The 12,431-nt window shown below is 31.7% G+C and overlaps 1 protein-coding gene across 1 annotated transcript; it reads left to right on the plus strand.

Moving 5' to 3' along the window:
• The first annotated feature begins 5,181 nt into the window (after positions 1-5,181).
• LOC132557352 (homeobox protein Hox-A4-like) lies at positions 5,182-10,533 on the plus strand. Its single transcript, XM_060221844.1, has 2 exons — positions 5,182-5,653; positions 10,217-10,533. The coding sequence occupies exons 1-2, from the start codon at positions 5,182-5,184 to the stop codon at positions 10,531-10,533; spliced, it is 789 nt and encodes a 262-aa protein (XP_060077827.1).
• Positions 10,534-12,431: the final 1,898 nt, after the last annotated feature.

Here is a 12,431-nt window from a genome sequence, read left to right on the forward strand (position 1 = left end):
TTGATTAAATAAAATAAAATTTCACCATTTTAATGACACAGGTTAATTCATTCTTGTTTTTCTTACGGATATAGAAGCATACCTATTGAAACATGCACATAAACGACACTTGCATGAGGTATATAACTACTTCACAACAGTATATCATTGGAATATAAACAACAGGAGTATAGTAGATTTTATATCGATTTTGAAAAGAGAAATCCTCAGACGGTATGATAGACACACGACTACCTTAGTAGGTATTTTCTGCATATCATTCCATTCCTATCAAAGTAATGATTTTTAAGCAGAAAACGTTGCTCAAAACAGACTTTTATGATTTGGTAAGCGTGATGTTATCTGAACCATTTGACTCATTCTAAAAACGAGATACGTTTACAAATGTTACCAAAAATTCTTTCTTCAGTTGTATATAAATATATATTTAGTTTTTCGATGGTTCAAATTTTTGTGTTTTACCAATAGCTGAAATAAAAAAAGAAAACATTTTTTTTTTCACGGAAGTCATATTATTTTTCTCTAAGTTATATTTTCAAGATAATTGCTTTTAACGATAAAATTCCATACTCGAAAATAGCGGAAAATAGACCCCTTTCCACTAAAAACAAAAAAACAAAAGGGTTAACTATTGTATATGTCGATTAGACCTATTGGAGATACGTGTAATAACAATATATTTATTATATTTCTTATAAATCATAATACATCTATATTTCCTCATCACTATCCCCCCAGAACAAACATAACTGAATTAATACTTAAGTAGAAAAACAGGTTGATTAGGGACGAGTGAATTAGAGCGCTATTGAACACGAGAGGAATACGAAAGCCCATCGAGGAAGTGTTAGCAAAACAAAGACCTCACTCCATGTACCTTGATATCCCGATAAGATTCTATCGGGAGTCCGGGGGCGGAATCCTTATTGTTAGCTGACGAATGTTGATCAAAGATTTTCCGTTTTTGTTGACTTTAACAGTCTATTGTTGAACTACTTACCTTTTTACAATGCTAAAGGTGATATGATAATCACCTTATCGGAACTGTATTATTAGAATCAGTCTTGATGGACTTGTCTCAATATGGCTAACATCAATCGCGTCCGTCGTAAACGTGTTCTGAATGTTTTGGCAATTGTTCTCGGAAAGCATGCCCATCGAACAGGTGTAGAGCCTAACGATAATGGGTGTTAATAGGATCGTTTTTTGTATAATTCGATCAAGATTTATTGGTATTTCTGTAAATAAGTGTCGCGTGTCTTAACAGCATGATTCCAACGCCTTATATACGAAATCAAATACGTATGATGGTATCTGTATAAAAATACACTCACATAATTAAAAAGGTAAACTATACAGAATCTAATTTATTTTGCGACTATATAAATACAATACAAACAGAATAATGCCTTTATCAGATTGTTTGTAAATTAACATGTTATTTCTATTATTTTTGTTTCTCGTGATTTCAAAATATTTCAAAACGTTCTTATTTTATTTTAATCATGTTTATCATTTCAACCACTATTGTAGATTATATATTGATAGGATAGAATTAAAAAATAGTTACTTTTTCTCCTTTCTTGACAATGTCTGAATAGAATGTTAGTATCTTGCGTAATCGATTAAAGAAAAAGTATACTAGTCATATTTATGAAACATTTTCACATTCTAATATCGTCAATTCTACAGAATTGTGATTTATCGTAGAATATCCATTCACTTCATTTTTGTCAGAGCCTGTATTATAAAAAACTATGAAATGTTTTAAAACGATGTTTGTAATTAATGTGTTATTTTCCCTGGGTGTTACGATCCAGCCTATGATGAGGACAAACCACTATCCATCATCCATTCCTATGAGCGTTTGCCAGTTCAGTCGTTTTAACCAATTATGTTTCAAGTACTAGCTGATAAGATTACAGTTCAAAGATAAGGCCAATGTAACCAATAAATCAACGGAAAGGTGTCCAGGGTTCAGGCAACCAAGACATTTTTGAAATCACGATAAGGTTTTCGATGCCGCAAAATATTCCTTAAAGATTATTTGAGTTAGAGAAAGATGAAAATGTTAGTAGCATAGAGCACTGACCTTGTATCTTCTGGGCTGTATTTGGAGGGTTTCATCCATTGAATACCGCGAGAACTGACAGGAAAATTGGTGTATTTTAAAGCCAGGATCCTCTTGAGAGAAATTGCTCACTTCATCGCTGATATTTCATTTCCTTATCTCCTTTCTGTTGGAGCTATCAAAAGTTTAGAAATCAAACTAGGAATCTTCAAGATTTTCTTTCCATTTGTCAGGATTTTAAGACTCTATGTTTGAATATTCATTCAATGTAGTTGAACGATTTTACCAATAGCTAATCAAGTCAAAATAATGAAATCAACACCAAGAGGGAATTCTTTAACATTTTGTTTATTTTTGAGCTCACTGCAAACAATTTGACTAATTGATATTCTCAGAATCGATGAAGACAGCGTGTGGTCGTCAAGGGGGGCCCCAATGGACTGCATGCTGCACCTCACCTGACAGCCAAGTGCTGTCATTAGTTTTATGGCCTCCCACAGGAGACAAAGATCGTAAAACTTGGCATATCAATAAAAGGTGTAGAGCCGTCAGTGTGAAGACTGATATCTCCTTTTGTATCGGATCCATGTACGTGTATAAATTACTTATAAACGTGTAAATATTGAAAGGGTTGTGATGATAGGTCGGTAATTGTTTTAGATGACTGTGATCAATCACTTTCTCAATTGGGTGACAAATTACTCTCCATCACGCATGAGATCGTTTACCTGTATAATGTAACATTTATTTTAACTATTAGGACAATTTTATCCATTTATAAGTCATTTATTAACTGTATTTAGTAGCAAATAATTTTATTTTTCATTCCATAAACATTCGGTTTTTTGCAAGCTTGTATTAATTGAAAACGAACATCATTTGTACAGAACTTTCATAGCATGTCATTTTGGGAAAGATATAACGTGGTTTAAATGAAGTGTGATGATTAAATGTAATACGAAAATATATATTAACGTTGGAAATTTTCTATCAGAATCAATATCTGTAAGTTCATTGAAGATTTTATGTACTGTGAAATAAGTGAAATGTAAAAAATATGGACATATATGTATTATTGATACAAATATAGAACACATTTATATAAGTGTTTTATTTCTAGAGATACGATAAAATATTAATATATATGTTTTATTGCCACAAATATGAATATATATATATATATATATAACATTTTTATTGCTTCAAATATGAAAACTATATGAACGTGTTAGTTTTGTCTACGAGTATGATAAATATTAATGTAAGCGTTTTAACGCTACAAATGTGATACTTTGCCAGGAATAATGGAAAGTTACTGTGTGTATTTTGTTTGTAGATGGATATATACATTCGAATACTGCATGTAATGTAAAATATTTCTGCTCTCAAATGACATTGATTAGAAGACCAGTTACTTTACAGATAACAGTAATAGTTTTTGGATTAGATAATTCGTTAGAATTCTTTTTAAAGAGATTCGGAAATTAAATGAAACATAATTTATTAATGTTGCATGCATTGTATTTTTTAAAATAATGACTGTTTTTTTAGATTTCGACTATTTGCAATATTCATTTCATTACTTGTTTAAGATTTTAAAATTATGTTCAATATTTGTCCAACAAATTTTGCAGTTCTTTTGTTACCATATCCAATATTTCTATGTAATTTTCTAAAACATTTTGAATCATGATTTATTATTTATGTCAGAGAAAGTAACCTACATTATACTATATGAAGATTCCATATAAGCATTATTGATTTGTATCAATGCTTTCTGCAAGCGTACGTTTATGTTATTCTGTAAATAATATTAATTTGGTTTTGTATCAGAATTATTGTACCCATACTGCTTATGACTTTTATTTTATTCGGGTGGTATCTGTCTACTAGCATATAAGACTCCTTGGAATCGTAATGAAAAATATGTTTCCCGTTAACAGCAACAAAATTATCACAATTAAAAGTATCAATTGATATGGAGAAGGTGAAAAATGTCTTATTTTCATAATGAATGTATGGATGTTTTCATCGAAATACCTAATATATTGAAATATATTTTTCGTTCCGAACACTCAATTCGATTAGTGCAAAGGTATTCTATGCATCTTTCAGTAGAGTAGATTTTAGGGAAGTAGATTACCAAAGAAACATCAGTGATGCTTTGCAATTTATCATGAACAACTAGTTTCACACACATCTGCAAAAATCGTATATGTAATAAATAGTATGGATAGTCTTCGGTGATTTATGTACGAGTCACTAATCTACTAGAGGTCTTTCAGAATTGATGGAGTTCTAACATAAATAACTTGTGACACAATAAAGTCATTGAAAAAAACTCACTACAACAAGCACATTTACCATCTTCAGTTAATTATTGCATCAGTTAATGTTTGAAATAAATAACTATGTAGTCTTTAATACAGAAAACTTACAACAGAATATTTTTTAATATTATAGGATTTCTATAGCGTGCAGTTCTGCTGCTTACAATTAGTCGTAACTAATGCAATTAAATAATGACAAAACAATATAAAATCTAATTGTTTTATTTCACATTTAAAACGGGTAAGGTTAAAAAGAAAAAGACAATATGTAGAAAGACATTTTCAAACGATACACATATTACCTGTTCAGTAAGGCCTGCTAGCTTCACACATAAACAAAACACCGGTTTATCATCCCCTGAAGATATAGAAGTGTGTCTTTGCTATGATAAAATTAATAAAAATCGTTTCATGTTACCGACATTTAGCTACAACTTTCTAATCACAAGAAAGCTTCCATACGCAGCCGTCAACGTACACAATGTTAACAAATAAAAGTCGTTACACGCGAGACGGACCAATCATAATGGGTTTAAGTGTAAAGTATATGAGATAATAGATAAAACACTCTCTGTATCGCTCATTGCTCCAGGCGGCTTAGGACCCGTGCCCACGGCCGCTCGTCTGGTGTGATCCATGACAGCTCAGATATAAACGGCTTTCTGATTGGTCGCCTATTATCACGTGCCATGTTGATATAGAAAATGGGGTGGTCTGGCTTGCCTAGAGTATGTGAAGTAAACGAGCAGAAATTATTTACAACCAAATCACCGAAAATTAATGATCATGAGTTCGTTTTTGATGAACCCGGGACCGTACACTGAGCCTAAGTTTCCACCGACGGACGAGTATTCACAGTCAAACTATATTCCTCCTCATAGCTCGGAATATTATCGTCAAACTTATCAACCACAGATACCTAACTATGGTTATGATCCCATACAGGACAACAGGCGATACAGCGATGACAAATATACTCCGAACCTCTATAATGGGTGTGGAGGAAGTGATTCTGTATCCCCCACCCATCCCTCGTCCCCCGCGCCAGCGCATTCAGGAGGGGGACCTGGAGGTGGTATACTGAGTGGATTCAGTCAGCCAGCAGCACCCTCCCCAAGTCCCCCTGCTGTACCGTCACCTGATGAACAACCTTCAAAAATGTCACAAAGTAGTTCTTGTGTAGAACAAGACTCTGATGGACAACCAGTTATTTATCCATGGATGAGAAAAAGTCAAGGAAATAATCCCGCAGGTAAGTCAATGTATCCTATAAAGTTCTGTGTGTACAACACTAGAGTTAGTGTTGACGCCTACAATAATACACAGCTGTCGCAATCATTTCATATTCCGGCTCTCAGTGGGGTTTCAGAGCTGTGGAAAACTCTTATTCATGTAGAATTAACTGTCTGTAAAACAAAACCGGATCTCGAAATGTATTCACTTATGTGACGTCATTATCAGAGGTAATCTTAATCACCGTGATTGTTATTGTGTTTCCTGAGGCGGCGAAGGTATCGAATTTGTCAAATAAACTTTAAATCGTTACAGATATGCGTTCAGCGTTAGGACGAAATACTTTAATACATAGTTAAACCTCCAATACTTACGGTATCAAATTAAACATATAATGTCACTTTTCAAATAAGTAGCACAAGATATCTTTAGTACGAAGGTCATTAGAAAAATAGAATCAGAAATGATTTAAAATGTTCAATAGATTACAAGGACATGTTCCATTAGATATTTGTTCATTAACATAGTGAAGCGTTTGTGTACCTGAAGGAAGACTTGTCTAACAATGACACTTCAGATATGGTACACACATGTAAAAAATCTTCAATTTATCTCACGTAAAAATACATAAAGAATGTTTGAGCACGTTTTTAAGTATAATAATGAATACATGATTATACAGTTTAATGTAAATCAAGTGACCGGAGGTGTGCTGTCTTGAAATTTGCATTTCCTCTTGACCCTTAAAATATTTAATTCATTAAATTCTATCTTTAACATACCAGGAAAATCCCAAAGTTCATTAGATAAATTTTATTGCAAAAACAATAATGTTATTAAATTAATTTGAATTCAGTAAATTGTTAATTTTCTTTTATATATTCACATATGAAATTAATATCAGATATGTGAGTCAAAATTTAAAATTTTAAAACTTTGAAGTTTAGATTCAATGTATTCCCACTTTGAAATTGAGGAAAATGCGACATCATTTATGATATTTCTCAACAGTTTCCTCTAATCAAAAATAAATGTATTGATAAATATTAACACGAGAATCAGATATGGTGTAAGGGGTATTCATCATTACCTTATGATTTGGTGTTAACGATGAGAGTTTTATGTGTATCTAACAGTTTTAAAGGGCCCTAGACACGTGTAAGACTCATACATCAGATTGTGATGGGACGATAATAGTTACAGATCGCCTATAAAGTTTAATTATGGCCATGAAACCTCACCTAGGTGCACGCCCCTCATGCCCCGGACAGGCGCGGGCTAGCAGATTAGGGCTGACACAAATAGGGGATTGTCGATAAAGGATCCAATACAGTTACACAACACAGTTGGTTATGCGTTAGTAACAATTGTGTCAGTTCTGAAGATACAATAATGCATTGTCAATACTGATTTTATCGGGATGGAAAATGAAATAAATGAAAACAAAAATATTTCTTAATGTCATTTCGATTCATTAATTGATCTTATCTTTTTATTTTTTTTCTGTAAATTATATCAATTATTTAATACATTTACGCATGATTTTTAATGGTATCAATATTTTCCCTCATATTATGCTTCGAGCTTATTCTATAAACATTTTCGCTCTTTAGGAAAAAAACACAATTTTATATAATTATTGAATTCACCTTTCCTGATTTAACAACATAGCTAGGACATTAATTCAATAACACATTTAGTACAAACGTTTGATTCAGCTTTTTAAAATGTATATTATTAATTGTAAATTTACTCATAATCAAAACATATCTATTTTCAACATTCTGTTGATACGGATAACACGTTTGGATAAAGAAATCATCAAAATAATATATTGCAATAAAGTAAATGGATAGAACCAGCAAGATGGGATAAGAAAATAAATACAGGAACATGAGTTAGATATGTTTCCCGTTTAACACTACTAACCACAGTCTCATAAATCCAAACTGTGTTTAGTTAGCTGACACACATACAATGGGACATATTATTACATAAAGAAAAATCCTATCATTATTTAAAATACAATTAATGTTATTATTACAATGTCCGAAGTTACAATTATAATGATGATAACGCTCGATGAATAAGTAATCCTTTAAATGATTTAATACCATGATAATCAAACATCAGTTTATAAACAGGATAAAAAGACATATGTAAATAACTAACAAATGATATTTTAACACAGTAGTAAGGGTATATCTTGAACATGATCTACACTGTATCCTTTGAGTATTCGCAAACTGAAACAGTCAATCAGAATATGTTTTAAAGCCCCTTGTCAATGTCATGTTATAAACTGATATTGTTTACATGATAATGTGGTAGTGACATGCGTCAATGACTCAAGATATAGACACACAGCACAAATTTATAACAGAACAGAGACGTGGTGATGTTCAATCAAATATATCACCTCAGGCGCTTTACTTAGATTGTAAACATGTACATGTAGTTCACTCAAATGATATTGGTAACATTTATCTGCAAACGTCGGTTAAATTCCTTTATATATCTAAATATGTCAACAAGTATGCTGTCTAATGAAAAAACTTCATTTAATCGAGATGTTGAGAAAATACACACACACTTTATTAAGTAAACAAGAATAACACAGATGATAACAGGACAATTTGATCTTATGAATCTGCATTGCCGAGTAAAACGTTAAAATCTAAATAGTGCATATTAATTTGCATTTTGGTCGTGTTGATATTTACTAAAAATAAAACCAACATCCTTTTTTCGTATTTTTGTATATTAATCTCTGTATTTGACCTCTCTATGTGTGTAAGCACCACATACAGAATTATTTTGTTTATGTATGTAAGATGTCAAGAGCAGAGAAGGAACACTTGGCGGTCACATAAACCATGTCACTCGTGTAACCTCTCACTTTAACATTAATAGTATATGGTCGTGTCAAATGAGTACCGGAGGAGTGCCTCAGAATATGCCATGTTTTTTTGTTATTTACATGCTGGTGATAGAATACGCTGAGAGGACACGGTGGCATGTTTAACATCTCCGCATTATACCATCTTTAGTGTTATGGGCAAATAATCTCTACTACTAACTCCCTATTTGTCATGTTGCATTTGTCATGCCGTATACTACACAAAGTGTGTAAAACAATATGAAAGAATACATTTTGGGAAAGTGTAGGGGAAGCGCGTGAGAGTTGAGATTAATCATATCTGATGTGTTTTTAAATATAGAAAATTATATTAAAAATAAATGGAAATTCCAATCTGTTCACTGATAAAACCGTTGTTCACTTCACTTGGAAATTTTTTTTTAAAGTCGCATTTTTATAGTATATAAAATATAATTATCATGATATGTTTCTGGACAAAAATTAAATATAAGCATCAGCAAAGGTTAGGAAATCGAAACAAACATTAAAAACATGTGGTACTCACGTATTTCAAGACGTATGGAATGCCCCACCTGCGTCGAGGTGAGGTATAAATATACAGAACCCAATGAAGGCAAGTCTTTGCCACTAATCAACATTCCTTTACTGAGATATGTAAAACCTCTCTTTGATTTATTACGTATGTACACTATAAACATCGGTAAACTTTTTTAACAAGGCACATAGTAATTTATTCAATTACATTACAGGTGATTACTTTCATTTTTATTTATGAAAAAAGTGTTTTAATAATCTTTGCAGCGATACGGTATATTTGTTTACAGTGTTTTCAGTGTTTGTAGTCGACAATGTTTTGGATAATCCTATATCAGCAAATATTCGGTGTTGAATTTATCATCAATCTAAAACATATCTGATTTAATGATACCATTAGAGTGAGCATTATTCAATAAAATCACTCATCAATGTTCACTCAATTTACTGTGTTTGAAAGACTGATATAGAAATATCCCACATTTATGCTATTAAATCCCGCTATATTGTGCTCAAAGTCTATCAGAGACATCTCCTAAAACATCGTACATTTAATCTATTAGAGGACAAAACATATTTCATTAACGGATGACACGAATGATATAAATAACCAATTAGTGATGTCATCTGTATCTGTGTAGCCGCAGCATCTCTCCGTGTCAGCCAAGCACGCTGCATTAGCCCCCATACTAACACTCCCTTAATGGCCCGTATTACAGTGATACTGTCGGGCGCTACAAAACACAACAAATCTCGATTCAATATGATTACATAAAATCAATGGACAACGACAGATCTGAATTATTTAGGACCAGAGCATAACGCAATGTAAATATAACGGTTGATATTTGCCTCTCCGATATGTATTGCAGTTTTATTTGCTTGTGTTTGTTTTTAAGTTGATTAAAACGGTTTTTGTGACTCTTTTTTTTATAAGACTTAACATTCATATCGAAATGGGAAATAATCAAGTATATTACCATGTTACTAAATTTATTGAATTCATTAATATTTTTTCTCTTTCATCAAATATTATACATTTGTTCCTTGTCAATTTTTCAAAATTTTTAAGATGACTTTATCACATATAGATATATACAAAGATTGTCTCGGCTATTCACTCCAGTTTATATAAGTTTCTAATTTTTGTTGTCTTTCAATTTCCAGGAAACAACAATATTATATCAGAATCCAAAAGAAACAGGACAGCTTACACAAGACACCAGATACTCGAATTGGAGAAGGAATTCCACTTCAACAGATACCTTACGAGGAGAAGACGTATAGAAATAGCTCATACACTGTGTTTATCTGAGAGACAAATTAAAATCTGGTTTCAAAACAGAAGAATGAAATGGAAGAAAGAACACAAATTGCCAAATACGAAAACACGACTTATGGACGCCACAAACTCACCTCTGGAGCCATCACATCACCATTTTGTTCACAGTATGGCCGCACTTGCAGAGTTAACACCTATCTAGTCAGTAAGCCTAATTTCATGTCCGTTACCTTCCGGTTTTTTTGACAAGAACTTCGGACATTGTGACCATTCCTGTGCTGACATTCTTGTGATAGAAACTGGATGTAACAACCAAAATACCAAAGATTAAAATTGATTTGTGACTTGACGAAAACCTCGGGGTGTAATGTATGTGTGGTTTGTCGTGAAAACGGAGATTTGTAAATAGTGAATAAGTGCATAATAATTTATGAGCGAGTCTGGACTATGTTATACCCTAGTGTACATTGTAGTTGATCTGTGTTAAAAACAGTATTGGAGAAAATGTGAATTCCCTGTATTATCTACAAACTTACACTATACATGAAAAACTTTATACTTTTAGTAAAAAAATATATAGTGAATATTTGGAGTTGTGTCGTTAACGTAACGTACAATTTTCTCGTTGAACTGTTCATTATGTGTTCTACAAATTTTCCTCTTTTTTATTTCCACATTTTATATTCGTTTAGATATTTTATAAAATAATGTACGCACTTTGTTAAGTTGTTCAGTCTCTATTTTAGGAAGTGATTTCTCATTTGATAGTAATCATACATTTTGCCGTTAACGTCAATCCTTTTAGGAAAACACATTATTATTTCTTTGAAAAATGTTGGACGCTGTGATATTTAAACAAATATTGAAAACAAACGTCAAATTGCGTGACTTATCAACATCGAATTATTACTTCTTTATCACAAAAAACCCCAAAAGCCCATAATATCCTGGGTTTTTTCTTCAAACAATACACATGTTATTTCGGTCAAGGTCGTCAATGCATTTGGGATATATTCTGTATCCAAATAACATGAGATCAGATTGTGTTACAGTGCAGCTGTTTTATACACGTTAGCGTACACGCATTTTAAGGGGTAAATCTGAAACAAGTGAAATAAATAATACAAAATATATTCATCGAAAAAAATATTAAATACAATAATATTTTCCCAATCTGAAATTGCTATGATCACTAAAAATAATTGAGATACATTAGTTTTCCAGTGAAAAATAAAATAAAAGATTGTCAATACTGAAAGGTAAGTGTAGAATACACTACAGCAAGATTTATATAGAGTAGTGCTATCAAAATTGCTAACAACTTGTTTTACCATAAAACTGATTTACAAATCATTTTTCTAAATAAATAGCAATCTTTACCCTTAACAATTACTGAAAGTAATAATGACGTCACATAATTAATGAAAATGGTAATACTCTAAGAAGATACGAGTTTATAAAAGACATAAAAACAAAATCATAAGAAATGGTTTGATGAAAGTCAAACCAACTTTATCGGGTAATGTTATGATTAAACAATAAAACAACATTAATTTAATTTTTGTCAATGAAACAGCTAATGTCAACATCATTGACATTTACATTGCTGGATTACCAATTAAGTTTCCGTGCTTAAATGCACTTTCCACACGAAAAAAAAATTAAAGTACATTAAAAATTAATGTGTTACACCTTAGGATGGTAATGGCATGAAGGTCAAAACAGCATGAAATAGCGCAACATGAAAATGAAAATTGACATGAGAATATATTAAAACTTTAAGATAATAATTGATGCACCTGCAACAGTCATCTTTTATGTATATTTAAAGTATACTTAATGTCAAAAAGTGGACACAAAACGGTTGAACGTCGAATATCTGTATACACAAACATTGGAGATAATAGTAATTTACATGTGTTATTAATTAATTTTAAGTTTCATTATAAATGCAGGCACATTTAGACATGAAGAAAACAACAATTTCCTTAGTCCATATTTTAGAACTATAGTGTTTTTTTGTTTTTTTTTATAGTTATATAAATGCACAAATATCCTGTTAGTTTGATGACAAACAAACCAATAAGTGTATGATAGATA

Source organism: Ylistrum balloti, unplaced genomic scaffold (assembly GCF_031769215.1).
Source record: "Ylistrum balloti isolate Yb309-2 unplaced genomic scaffold, AGI_CSIRO_Ybal_v1 Utg370662, whole genome shotgun sequence".
Classification (NCBI taxonomy): Eukaryota; Metazoa; Mollusca; class Bivalvia; order Pectinida; family Pectinidae; genus Ylistrum; species Ylistrum balloti.

Excerpts from the sequence above, each read along its gene's own strand:
- LOC132557352 (XM_060221844.1), top strand. The coding sequence starts at position 5,182 with ATGATCATGAGTTCGTTTTTGATGAACCCGGGACCGTACACTGAGCCT. Across the intron at positions 5,654-10,216 it reads TCAAGGAAATAATCCCGCAG|GAAACAACAATATTATATCA; the intron begins GTAAGTCAATGT and ends TTCAATTTCCAG.